Source organism: Rhinoderma darwinii, chromosome 9 (genome assembly GCF_050947455.1).
Source record: "Rhinoderma darwinii isolate aRhiDar2 chromosome 9, aRhiDar2.hap1, whole genome shotgun sequence".
NCBI lineage: Eukaryota > Metazoa > Chordata > Amphibia > Anura > Rhinodermatidae > Rhinoderma > Rhinoderma darwinii.
Window position 1 is genome coordinate 42,431,796 of NC_134695.1, and position 12,270 is coordinate 42,444,065.

A 12,270-nucleotide genomic window follows, 5' to 3' on the forward strand; every position below is an offset into this window, starting at 1 on the left:
TACTGGATGCACTACTTACCCAGCTCCGTGTTTGGATCTGGGGCGCAGGCGGTGCCGTCCTCTCCTCCCCGGCGGCGGTCACGTCGCACGAGGCCTCCGGAGAGGTTGAGCCCGGAAGTGATGCCACGAGCCAGGCGCAGGGTAAGGAGCCCCACGAGGGACCCTCCAGGCCGGGCCCCTCGCTCGGCTGCCGTGAGCAGGACGGCCTGGTCTGAGAGGAATCCTGGAAGCCGGCCTGGCTCAGCGGAGGTGGTAGGGCAGGCACCCATGCATCCGGGACCTCCCTCTGCCTCCAGACGACGGGACCCAGGACTTGCGGTGGGCCGTGCTGGCGATGCTCCAGTCGGGCGGCCCACCTGTACCCAGGATGGTGCAACCAATTCCAGGCGTGTGCCACGGTCGGTGGTGACACGGCGGGCAGGAGGGCGGCTACCTGCGGGCCGCGGGGTGGTCGAGCCTCCCCAACAGACGGGCGGAGAGGCCCAGTTCATTGGCGCAGTTAAGGAGCGCTCCATCAGAAGGTCGGGGATGTCATGCGTGCGGCGCTTGTCCTGGCCCGTCTGGGCAGGATGAAGTGGACGACCGTGAGTTCGGTGACCAAGAGGGACGTCTGGATGGATCCTTCGCCCCGGCTGGTGGGGACACAGCACCTGCGCAGCCCGGTGAGTCGCTGTCTCTTACTTTTTCATTGCCTGCTGTATTTCGGTCCCCAGGGGTAGGGGGTGGGGGTTCACTTTTGCCTACGGGATTGCCGGGGTGTAGCGGGGGGATTACAGGAAGTACGGGTGGTGGGGGTGAGATTCAGGAATTGTTGTGTTGTGTGCGTGACCTTTTGGCGCGATGCGGAGGGGGGGCGATAGGTTCCCCGTCCCCGGTTGCAGCTTGGGTGGGGCCGTCGGGGCCTGCAGTGGTGGATAGCACGCTATGGGGAGCTGGGGTGGTGTCTAGGGAATCGGGCGTGGCAGTGTCGGTGCAGACAGAAAAGGATGTGGCAGTGGATGAGGTGCGGTTGGATGATAAGGCGAAGGGCGAGGTCTATGTTTGTTTTGAGGGCCCATTGGGGGCGCATCTGAAACCGGAAGTAAGGGAAAAGATATGGAGGGATGAATATGTGGAAATTTTTTCATTGTTGCCGTTGGAGAAGTTCAATTTAGATAAAGGGAAGTGGTTGGAAAGCAAGAAGGAGAAGGAGGAAAAACGTCGGTATCGATTGATTCCCCAAACTTTTGTTAATTGGTTGCAGGCGTTTGCTATTTTGGCAAGCGTAATTGGACAGAAGACGCCGGAGCATTGTTCCGGCCTCTTCTGTTATATGGATGCTATCGGAGAGGCTCATCGAGTTTATGGCGGGCAGACGTGGCTGCGCTATGATGAGCAGTTCCGGCAGCGGAAGGCAGTGAGACCTGACATTAGGTGGGATAACAAAGACATAGGGTTATGGTTGCGGGTCATGGCTCCAGTGCGTTTTGGCCAGTCCTTTCAAGGGGGTGGGGCCGGGGTGGCCGGCCCCTCATTGCCTTCGGGGGGGGGGAGCAGGGGGGACAGGAGGAAAATCCGGGTTCTGCTGGCAGTTTAATGAGGGCCAGTGTAAGTTCGGATCGGGTTGTAAGTTCAAACATAGCTGCTCCTCCTGCGGGGGGATCTCTCACGGAGCGGTTAAATGTTTTCGGAAGGGAAAAGGACGAGGGGCCGGGGGCGCTAGTCAAGGGCCGGACACCGGTGAGGTGGGAAGACATGGAGCCCTTTCTAAATAGGTACCCTGATAGGTCCAGGGCAAGTTTGTTGTTGGATGGTTTTCGGGTTGGTTTCCGGAACCCTGCCCCTGCTCACAAGGTGCCGTTTACCTTGCGTAGTTTGCGTTCAGCGTTGCAGTATCCAGGGGTAGTAGGGGATAAGTTGCGGAAGGAGGTGGAGTTGGGGCGCATGGCAGGTCCGTTTGAGAGTTGCCCTTTACCGGAGCTGGTGGTGTCACCACTGGGGGTGGTGCCTAAGAAGGAGCCGAATAAGTTTAGGCTCATACATCATTTATCTTACCCGAGGGGGCGATCGGTTAATGATGGGATTTCTCCAGAACTTTGCTCGGTGGCTTACACGTCGTTTGATGCGGCAGTTGCGTGGGTGCGCCGCTATGGTGTGGGTGCATTAATGGCAAAAACGGATATTGAGTCGGCCTTTCGCCTCCTCCCTGTGCATCCTGACAGCATACGGCTGTTAGAATGTTATTGGGACGGGGCTTATTTTGTGGATCGCTGCCTCCCTATGGGGTGTTCTATTTCCTGTGCCTATTTTGAGGCTTTTAGTTCTTTCCTGGAGTGGGTGGTTTGCGATGTTGCGGGGGTCTCGTCGGTCATACATTACTTGGATGATTTCCTGTGTGTTGGTCCAGGCGGGTCTTCGGTTGGTACTACGTTGTTGAACATGATAGAGTGGGTGGCAAAGAGGTTCGGTGTGCCTTTGGCCCAGGACAAAACGGAAGGACCTAGCTCCTGTCTGGTCTTTTTAGGAATCACCATTGATTCTTTGAGGATGGAGTGTCGGCTCCCGCAAGATAAATTGGTAGCGTTACGGGCGGAGGTGGACCGGGCTAGACATTTGCGTAAGATCACGTTACGTGCATTACAGTCATTTTTGGGTAAGCTTAACTTTGCTTGCAGGATTATGCCCATGGGCCGGATTTTCAGCAGGCGGCTGTCGGGAGCGACGGCTGGGGTGACAGCCCCTCATCATTTCATTCGTCTGACACAGGCGCTGAGGGCAGATTTGGCAGTTTGGTTTGAGTTTTTGCATCGTTATAATGGGAGGTCCTTGATCATGGCCCCGGTGGTTGACAGCGTAGATTGGGAGCTGTTTACAGATGCTGCGGGGGGCGTGGGATTTGGGGCTTACTGCAAGGGTCAGTGGTGCGCGGCGCGGTGGCCTGAGGAATGGGCGGAGTTGGGTTTGGTGAAGAACCTGGCATTCCTAGAGCTGTTTCCCATAGTAGTGGCGGTGGAAATTTGGAGTGAGAGGTTTCGGGACAGCAAGGTACGGTTCCATTGTGACAACTTGGGCGTGGTGGGGGCTATTAACAACGTGTCAGCGTCATCCCCCCCGGTCGTCCGGCTGTTGAGGCACCTGGTTTTACGTTGCTTGTCTTTGAACGCTTGGGTTGTGGCGGTTCATGTGCCAGGGATCAAAAATGACATCGCAGATTCTCTTTCTCGCTTGCAGTGGGAGCGGTTCAGGATGGTGGCTCCGGACGCGGAGGAGGACGGGATCGCTTGCCCGGAATGGTTGTGGGGGCTGGGTTACGAGCCGCAGGAGGTTTGATTCAGGCTTCGCTTACGCAGGGTACTTGGGCTGCTTATGATTCGGCGTGGCGGGAGTGGGAGAGTTGGTTGGCAGTTCTGGAGGGTGTAGTGACGGATGATGATCGGGTGGTGGCGTTGTTAGTCTTTCTGGGGCAAGTCTCTATCGCGGGCTGGTCAGTGTCCAAGGTAAATCGTTTTGTGGCAGCCCTGGCTTTTGGTTTTAAGGTCCGGGGGTACACAGATGTTACAAAAAGTTTTTTGGTTGGCCAGGCCCTGAGGGGGTACAGGAGAGGGAGGATGTTGCCGGATCGGCGGCGCCCTGTGTCGTTTATGTTGTTGGAACAGTTGTGGGGGGTGTTGTGTGACATTTGTTTTTCCAGCTACGAGGTGACCCTGTATAGGTTGGCATTCTCGTGGGCATTTTTTGGGGCCCTGAGGGTCAGGGAGCTGGTGGCTCCCAGCACAAGGAGACCTGGGGGGTTGAGAATGGAAGATGTGTTGGTAACGGATCGGAGTGTGGAATTCTGGATCCGGCGGTCTAAGACGGATCAAGGGGGTCGGGGTAAGAGAGTGGTGTTGGGGGTGGCCAAGGGGGTCAGGATGTGCCCAGTCGCCTGCTTTGCGGGGTTCAGAGTGGTCTCAACGGTGCGTAGGGGACAGTTGTTGTGTCATGAGGATGGGTCCTTTATGTCCCGGTATCAGTTTACGTGGGTTTTTCGTAGGTGTCTGCGGAAGTTGGGACTGGAGGAGGCGTTGTTTTCCCCCCATTCTTTTCGGATTGGGGCAGCGACGGAGGCGGTGGCATGGGGGTTGGGTGAGGAAGTGGTAAAGCAGATAGGTCGATGGGATTCCCGCCGCTTCCAGCTGTATGTGCGCCCTCAGTTTATATGATAGTCCAGTCGTAATCCCTCCTTCTTTACACTCCCTCCAGGTCCCCTCATCGTTTTTCTCTCCTCCTCCATGTTTCGCTTGCATCCTTACTCGTTTTGTTAATCAGTGGTTTTATTTTTCAGGACCAGCGGGGCGATTGGTGTGGATCGTCGGGCATTCCTACGTTCATTGGGGGGCGGAGCGGGCGGATGTTCGTCCAGACGGGCGGCAGTTGGGTTTTCGGCGGGAGGATGTAGTCGTGCGGTGGCTGGGGAGTAGGGGGATGCTGTGGAGTCGGGTGTTGCCGGACGTGCATCGGTTTGCGCTGATGGACAGGGCCCCGGATGTCTTGGTGTTGCATGCCGGGGGTAACGATTTGGGTAGTCGTCCTTTTCGGGAATTGATCAGGGATATAAAATACGATCTACTCAGGTTATGGTCCGTTTTCCCGGCTATTGAGGTGGTGTGGTCAGAGATTGTCCCGCGGAAGGTTTGGCGGCATGCTAGATCGGTGCAGCGGTTGAATAAAGCCAGGGTTAAGGTTAGACGGGCAGTTTCGGGTTTCGTGGTGAGAAACGGGGGGGTCTTCGTGCGTCATTATGACTTCGAGGATGGCCAGGGTAATTATTGGCTAGGTGATGGTGTGTACCTGATGGCCGTGGGGATCGACCTGTGGACTCTGCGCCTGCAGGAAGGTATCGAAAGGGCCCTCTCGTTGGGTGGGGGCTCGCATACTTAAAGGTGTCTAAGTATGTTCGTGTGGCGGATTGGGGGTCCTTGGAGTTGGTGGTAAATTACTGTGGGGGGGGGGATTCATAGGGGGTATGGTCCCTCCCCAATTTATTATGGTTGGTAGTCTGCTCAATTTGGGCTCCTGCTGGGTGGTGTCCCGAGGAGTGGTCAATTTGGGCTCCTGCTGGGTGGTGTCCCGAGGAGTGGTCAATTTGGGCTCCCGCTGGGTGGTGTCCCGGGGAGTGGTTGCGGTTGAGGTCAGCCAACTGCAGGTATAACGGTGCCCCTGAGCCAGTAGGGTGACGGCTGGGAGAAAAATACTATGCAGGTGGGCTGTTTCGTGACAGACTTTTGTAGCTCCAAGGACTCCCCTTCCATTGTTATTATTATTTGTAAATTGGTGTTCTTGATGTTTGTTTGTAAATAAAATGGCTGCTGTGGCCAAATTTATCCAACACAAGTGTCTGAGTCTTATTAGAGGGACAGGGGGTTTGGAAAAAGGTATGGCCATTAATGGGGAAGGTGAGTAGGTGAAGCCACTTCCCCCCGGTAGGAGTGTACGCACTCTACAGTCCCCTGATCAAGTACAGGCTGGACCCGGCAGAATGCCATAGGGGGAGGCCACCATGATCAGGGATGTTAGGAAGGGAAGGAGTTAAGGAGTTAGGGGTGTGGTTAGGAGGGGGCGGATGTGAGGGGGGGCGAGGTCAGTTTACTTAAGGGTAGGAGAGGGAAAGGCGTCGCCATCTTTAGTAACAGCACAGGGAAGCTTGTCCCACCCTCCCTCCCAAAATGATGTGTTCATCTGTGTGACTATTTTGGTATTTCGCTTTGTTGCTCGTTGTTTTTGTTTTTCCGCAGGTACCGGAGGATGCTGTGGAACAGTTTTGCAATGTCGCAGCAGTTGTATGGCGGATTGGGGGTCCTTGGAGTTGGTGGTAAATTACTGTGGGGGGGGGGGATTCATAGGGGGCATGGTCCCTCCCCAATTTATTATGGTTGGTAGTCTGCTCAATTTGGGCTCCTGCTGGGTGGTGTCCCGAGGAGTGGTCAATTTGGGCTCCTGCTGGGTGGTGTCCCGAGGAGTGGTCAATTTGGGCTCCCGCTGGGTGGTGTCCCGGGGAGTGGTTGCGGTTGAGGTCAGCCAACTGCAGGTATAACGGTGCCCCTGAGCCAGTAGGGTGACGGCTGGGAGAAAAATACTATGCAGGTGGGCTGTTTCGTGACAGACTTTTGTAGCTCCAAGGACTCCCCTTCCATTGTTATTATTATTTGTAAATTGGTGTTCTTGATGTTTGTTTGTAAATAAAATGGCTGCTGTGGCCAAATTTATCCAACACAAGTGTCTGAGTCTTATTAGAGGGACAGGGGGTTTGGAAAAAGGTATGGCCATTAATGGGGAAGGTGAGTAGGTGAAGCCACTTCCCCCCGGTAGGAGTGTACGCACTCTACAGTCCCCTGATCATGGCCAGTAATGGCAGGGTATTTGCACTTTATACATAAAATTGTGACTTCCAGATCTACGTCTTATCAGGAGTGGTGAAGGTGTTGAATCTTATGTTGAGCGCACATTGCCGATTGGATTGCAGATATGTATATACTGTATATATCTATATTAGTTCTGATAGTCATTGAGATTGAGAGTGGTGAACTTACCATAGAGAACCATATGTATGAGATAATGCTTTGCTCATTCATATCCTGGAAGGAACAAGATGTGATCCATTAAATAAAATCTTGCTTATTTTATTCAATAATAAAACTAAAATAAAATATTTCTGCATTTTAAAACTTTAAAGGAATGCACTAATAGTTTAAAAATAAAAATCCTTGTAAAACCACTGTATAATCTGCATGAGTTAAAGGAACAGTGTCACCAACATTTTTTTTTTTTTATATCAGTTTTATGTTAGGGTTTTATTAAAAACGTTTATATTTATTTGTGTGTTTGTGTTACTTTTTTCTATTTTTACACTTTTTCTTCCCTATGGGGGCTGCCATTTTTTTTTCCATTTCTGTATGTGTCGATTAACGAAAGAAATACAAACATGGAATACGGCAGCTCCAGTCCCATAGGGACTGCGAACGGGGCCCGTTCCATCCACTATGGTGTACGCCGTGTGTGTGGGAACGGCGCATGCGCCGCTCCCACACAGTCCGATTTGAAATGCGCGCCGTCCGGCGCCATTTTCCTGTGGACCGGAAGTAGCGGCCGGGCAGTAAGATTACTACTTCCGGTCGCGGCTTCCGGACTTGTGCACATGGAGCAGCGGCAGCAGACGAAGCGGACGGACCGGAGGGAGCGGCGGCGACTGGAGCAGGTAAGTGATTTCTATGTATGTTCGTGTTTCAGTGTGTTTTACTAGTGTATGTAAACCTTCTACACTGTGTGTTAGCTCAAAAAATGGCGACACACAGTGTAGGAGGTTAGACCGTTCAAACCCCTCGTTTCTCCCAGCACTAGCCAGGATAAAGGAGGGGGGGATTCTGAGAGCTCACTAGAGCGAGGGATTTTTTCCCAATTTTGCAGCATAAAGCAATGTGGTTGCTTTACCACATGCAATGCTGCAATTTTGGGAATTGCTCCATCTAGTGACCAGTGCTGGGAAATATTATAAATTGAATCCAGCAGACGGAGCGGACGGGCCGGAGGGAGCCGAGGCGGCAGGAGCAGGTAAGAGATTTCAATGTATGTTCGTGTTTGTGTGTGTTTACTAGTGTATGTAAACCTACTACACTGTGTGTTAGCTCAAAAAATGGCGACACACAGTGTAGGAGGTTAGACCGTTCAAACCCCTCGTTTATCCCGGCACTAGCCAGGATAAAGGAGGGGGGGATGCTGAGAGCTCACTAGAGCGAGGGCTTTTTACCCAATTTTGCAATGCTGCAATTTTGGGAATAGCTCCATCTAGTGACCAGCAATGGGAAATATTATAAATTAGAATTAATTTATAATATTTCCTGACTCGTGAAAAAAATAAAAAAAATTAGAACAATGTTTAATCACCTACACACTAATTGTTTAACTGAAAAAAAAAAAACATGTTTTGCTGGCAACACATTCCCTTTAAAGCCTTTTACATAACGACAGTTCATATGTACCAACGTTCGTACCGTAAGCATGTATGAATGTTCTTTTCGTATTATTGCCCGGTGTAAACATGCCCACCAATCAAACGACAAATGATAAAACGCTTGTTTGTGGTTGTTGATCGCATCTTTTCTGCAGGCCTAAAAATGATCGTTTATCGGCAATAATAATGAAAACTGTAAGGGTATGTTCACACGGCTTATTTTTGGCCGTTTTTCGCCTCCAAACATCTGCCCATTGATTTCAATGGGAAAAACGGCGTTCTGTTCCGACGGAGCGTTTTTTTTACGCGGCTAATTTGAAAAATGGCCTCATAAAAAAAATGCCAGCGAAAAGAAGTGCATGTCACATCTGGAGCTGTTTTTCAATGACTCCATAGAAAAATAGCTCCTTAAACGGCTGTAAAAAACGCCGCAAAAAACAGGTGAAAATCCGGAGCTGTTTTCCCTGTTTCCGTTTTTTAGTAAGCATGTAAACATACCCTTAATGAAAACTAATGAGGGGGGTTCAAACACTCAATCGCATGAATGATTGTTCATATGAACCGCCTCTTGATCATTGCTACATGAAAATGAAACTGAACGAGCGCCGAATTACTTCCTATATCATCAATTGGCGCTCGTTATGTGCGGTTTATCTGCCCGTGTAAGGTTGAAATCACATATGCAGTTTTTAATACAGTTTTTTTTAGCCAAAGTCAGAGGTGGATAAATATGGAAGAAAAAGTACAAAAAACAGACTGATATGTCTGCTCTCTTTTGTATCCACTCCTGTGTTTGGCGCATAAACAGAATTAAAAGCTGCAGCAAAAACTGAATCGAATGCTCTCTAAACATCTTCTGCAGGCTGCCAAATCAGCATAGCTGCCAACAGTCCCGAATTTGCCAGGACTGTACCGAATTTACAGAGACTATATCGGCAAATTACTGTCCCGATACGTGTCTTGGCAACTGCCACATTCAATTGAATATGCGTCCTCAGGAACTGCTTCCTGCTCTGCCATTCACTCCTCCTGGAGCGGAATCCCCAGCCAGAGAGCATTGCTGGCCAAGGATTCTGCTCATAGAGGGAGCCAATTATGATGTCACTATCCATATATGGACAGTGAAGTCAGGGGCTCCTCCTGGAGCGCTGGAATCCCCGGCCAGAGCATTGCCGACCGCTCAGGCTGGGAATTCCGGTACTGAAGGAGCCCTTGGCGTCGCTGTCCATATAAGAACAGTGACGTCAAGGGCTCCTCCAGGAGAGGAAATCCCCGACCAGAGCATCCGCAACGTTCTTGCTGTGGATTCCCCTCTTAGAGTTTGGCTCTATAGACAGTGTGGAGTATGTGGCATTATATACAGGGGGATTATGTGGCATCATCTACAGGTGGGAGTGTGTGGCATCATCTACGTTGGGGAGTGTGTGGCATCATCTACAGGGGGAGTGTGTGGCTTCATCTACAGGGGGAGTGTGTGGCATCATCTACAAGGGGGAGTGTGTGGCATCATCTACAAGGGGGAGTGTGTGGCATCATCTACAAGGGGGAGTGTGTGGCATCATCTACAAGGGGGTGTGTGTAGCATCATTTACAGGGGAAGTGTGTGGCATCATTTACAGGGGGAGTGTGTGGCATCATCTACAGGGGGAGTGTGTGGCATCATCTACAGGGGGCTGCATGGCATCATCTACAGGGGGCTGCGTGGCATCATCTACAGGGGGCTGTGTGGCATCACCTACAGGAGGGCTGTGTGGCATCATCTACATGGGGGGCTGTGTGGCATCATCTACAGGGGGTTTGTTTGGCTCTATCTACAGTGGTGTGTGTGGCATTATCTACAGGGGGCCGTGTGGCACTATATACAGAGGGAACTGTGGCACTATCTACAGGGGGCCGTGTGGCACTATCTACAGGGGGGCCATGTGGTACTATCCACAGGGGGCCCATGTGGCACTATCCACAGGGAGCCCATGTGACATTATCTACAGGAAGCAGTGTGTGGCAATATCTACAGGGAGCATTTTGTGGCACTATCTACATGGGTGTGTGTGGCACTATCTACAGGGAACAGTGTGTGACATTAACTACAGGGAGCAGTGTGTGGCACTATCTACAGGGAGCAGTGTGTGGCACTATCTACAGGGAGCAGTGTGTGACATTATCTACAGGGAGCAGTGTGTGGCATTATCTACAGGGAGCAGTGTGTGGGAATATCTACTGGGGGCAGTGTGGAGCACCATCTGCAAGGGGCACTGAATGTGGCACTATCTATGCTGGTTTTTATGCTGCCAGTAGTGGTCAGCACATATCGCCTAGCCCTAGTGATAAAGTGAGACATCACCTGCCTGTAAATAACCAGATAACCAGAAAGATAGTGGCCACCATTGTAGTTGTCAACGAACTAGTGCCCAAATGTTTGTTCGTTTATTTGTATGCAGAAATTCTGGAAAGAAAGCCACGCCCACTAGCCTCATCCACCAGATAAGCCACGCCCCATACGACACACCCAGCAAAGACGCCACACCCTAAGTGTCCCTAGAAAAAAATGTCAAACGTTGGCAACTATGAATCAGTCATCCCACGTAAGTGGAAATCAACAGACCCACTCGACCCTGGATGACTGGTTTCAAGAGATTGCCTTGATGCAGATGATGGAAGATCTCATTGCCCAGTCTCCAGAGGCCTCCACCCGTTACATAACCATGTGGTCTCATTGGATCACTTTCCTTTCATCTTCTACATACCGCACTCTAGTGAGCTGATGTCCTCTCTTCCCCATCCTATCTTTTGTGTTGTTTTTTCTACCCACTTTCATTTTAGGTGATGTCATACATCTTATGACTGCAACTGGACAGATACTGGAGTATGCCCGCCCGCGGTGGGGAATGTGGCAACAGTCTGCCTCTCTTTGCTGCTGACCTTTACCGCATTGCTTATTTATACTGCTTTTGGGTGCTCTCTCTTAGGGTTTCTGCACACACAAAATCAAAAACGTCTGAAAATACGGAGCTGTTTTCGCGTTTTTCGCAGCGTTTTTTTATGGCCGTTTTTGGAGCTGTTTTTCTATAGAAGCAATGAAAAACGGCTCCAAAAACGTCCCAAGAAGTGACATGCGATTCTTTTTCGCGGGCATCTTTTTACGTGCCGTTTTTTTAAAAAAACGAGGCATAAAAAACACCCCGTCGGAACAGTACACCGTATTTCCCATTGAAATCAATGGGCAGATGTTTGGAGGCGTTCTGCTTTAAATTTTTTGGCCGTTTTTCGGAGGTTTATGGCCCGAAAAACGGCCGAAAATAAGCCGTGTGAATATACCCTAATTGACAGCCTTTGCAACAGATTTTGCAGCAGATTTGGATATGAACCTTTGCATTGCAACAGGTAAAATGTGCAGCAAATCTGGAAAAGATTTTTTTCTGCAGCATGTGAATGGCATTTTGTGAACATGGCCAAAAGAGCACCGAAACTTCACAATATTACCTGCAAATATAAGTGCCTCGGTTGTCCTCTTGTGTTGGAGTTTTATGGCTTTGATTTTGACACGGAAACTGCGTCGGAATCAGCCCCACTGATTTATTTTATTGGACTTGCTCCAGTTTTCAAAGGCAGCTGGAACATCTGATCGGTGCGGATTCCAGATGTCGGACACCCACCGATCATATACTGATGACCTATCCTGTGGATAGGTCATGAGAATAAAAAGCAGCCCCCAAACTGGACAACCCCTTTAAAGCCACTTTTACACTGGTCAGTATTTTGCATCTGTATTTGTAAGTTAAAACCAGGAGCAGGTTCAAAACATGAAAGAGGTGCAAATCTTCCCATTAGGCCTCGTTTACACGAGCATGATATACGTGCGTGCGACGCGCGTGCTTTTCACGCGTGTCGTACGCACCTATATTAGTCTATGGGGGCATGCAGACAGTCCGTGAGTTTTGCTCAGCGTGAGTCCGCTGAAAAAAACTCACGACATGTCCTATCTTTGTGCGCTGTTCGCGCATCAGGCACCCATTGAAGTCAATGGGTGCGTGAAAACCACGCATGCCGCACGGAAGCACTTCCGTGCGAACTGCGTGATTCGCGCAACAGCTGTCAAACTCTGAATGTAAACAGAAAAGCACCACGTGCTTTTCTGTTTACAAACATCCAAACGGAGTGTCATAATGATGGCGGCTGCGAGAAAATCACGCAGCCGCGCATCATACACTGATGACACACGGAGCTGTTAAGTGCCTTTTGCGCACGCAAAATGCCACGTTTTTTGCGTGTGCAAAACGCACACGCTCGTGTAAACCAGGCCTTAG

General features: G+C 50.7%; 1 protein-coding gene across 1 annotated transcript in view; it reads right to left on the reverse strand.

Moving 5' to 3' along the window:
- Positions 1-12,270, reverse strand: part of LOC142660735 (5-hydroxytryptamine receptor 3A-like) — a 30,482-nt gene that overhangs the window by 15,717 nt on the left and 2,495 nt on the right. Inside the window, exon 6 of the mRNA XM_075837554.1 lies at positions 6,549-6,593. Within this exon, the coding sequence (XP_075693669.1) occupies positions 6,549-6,593 (45 nt within the window). The remainder of the gene's footprint in view (positions 1-6,548; positions 6,594-12,270) is intronic.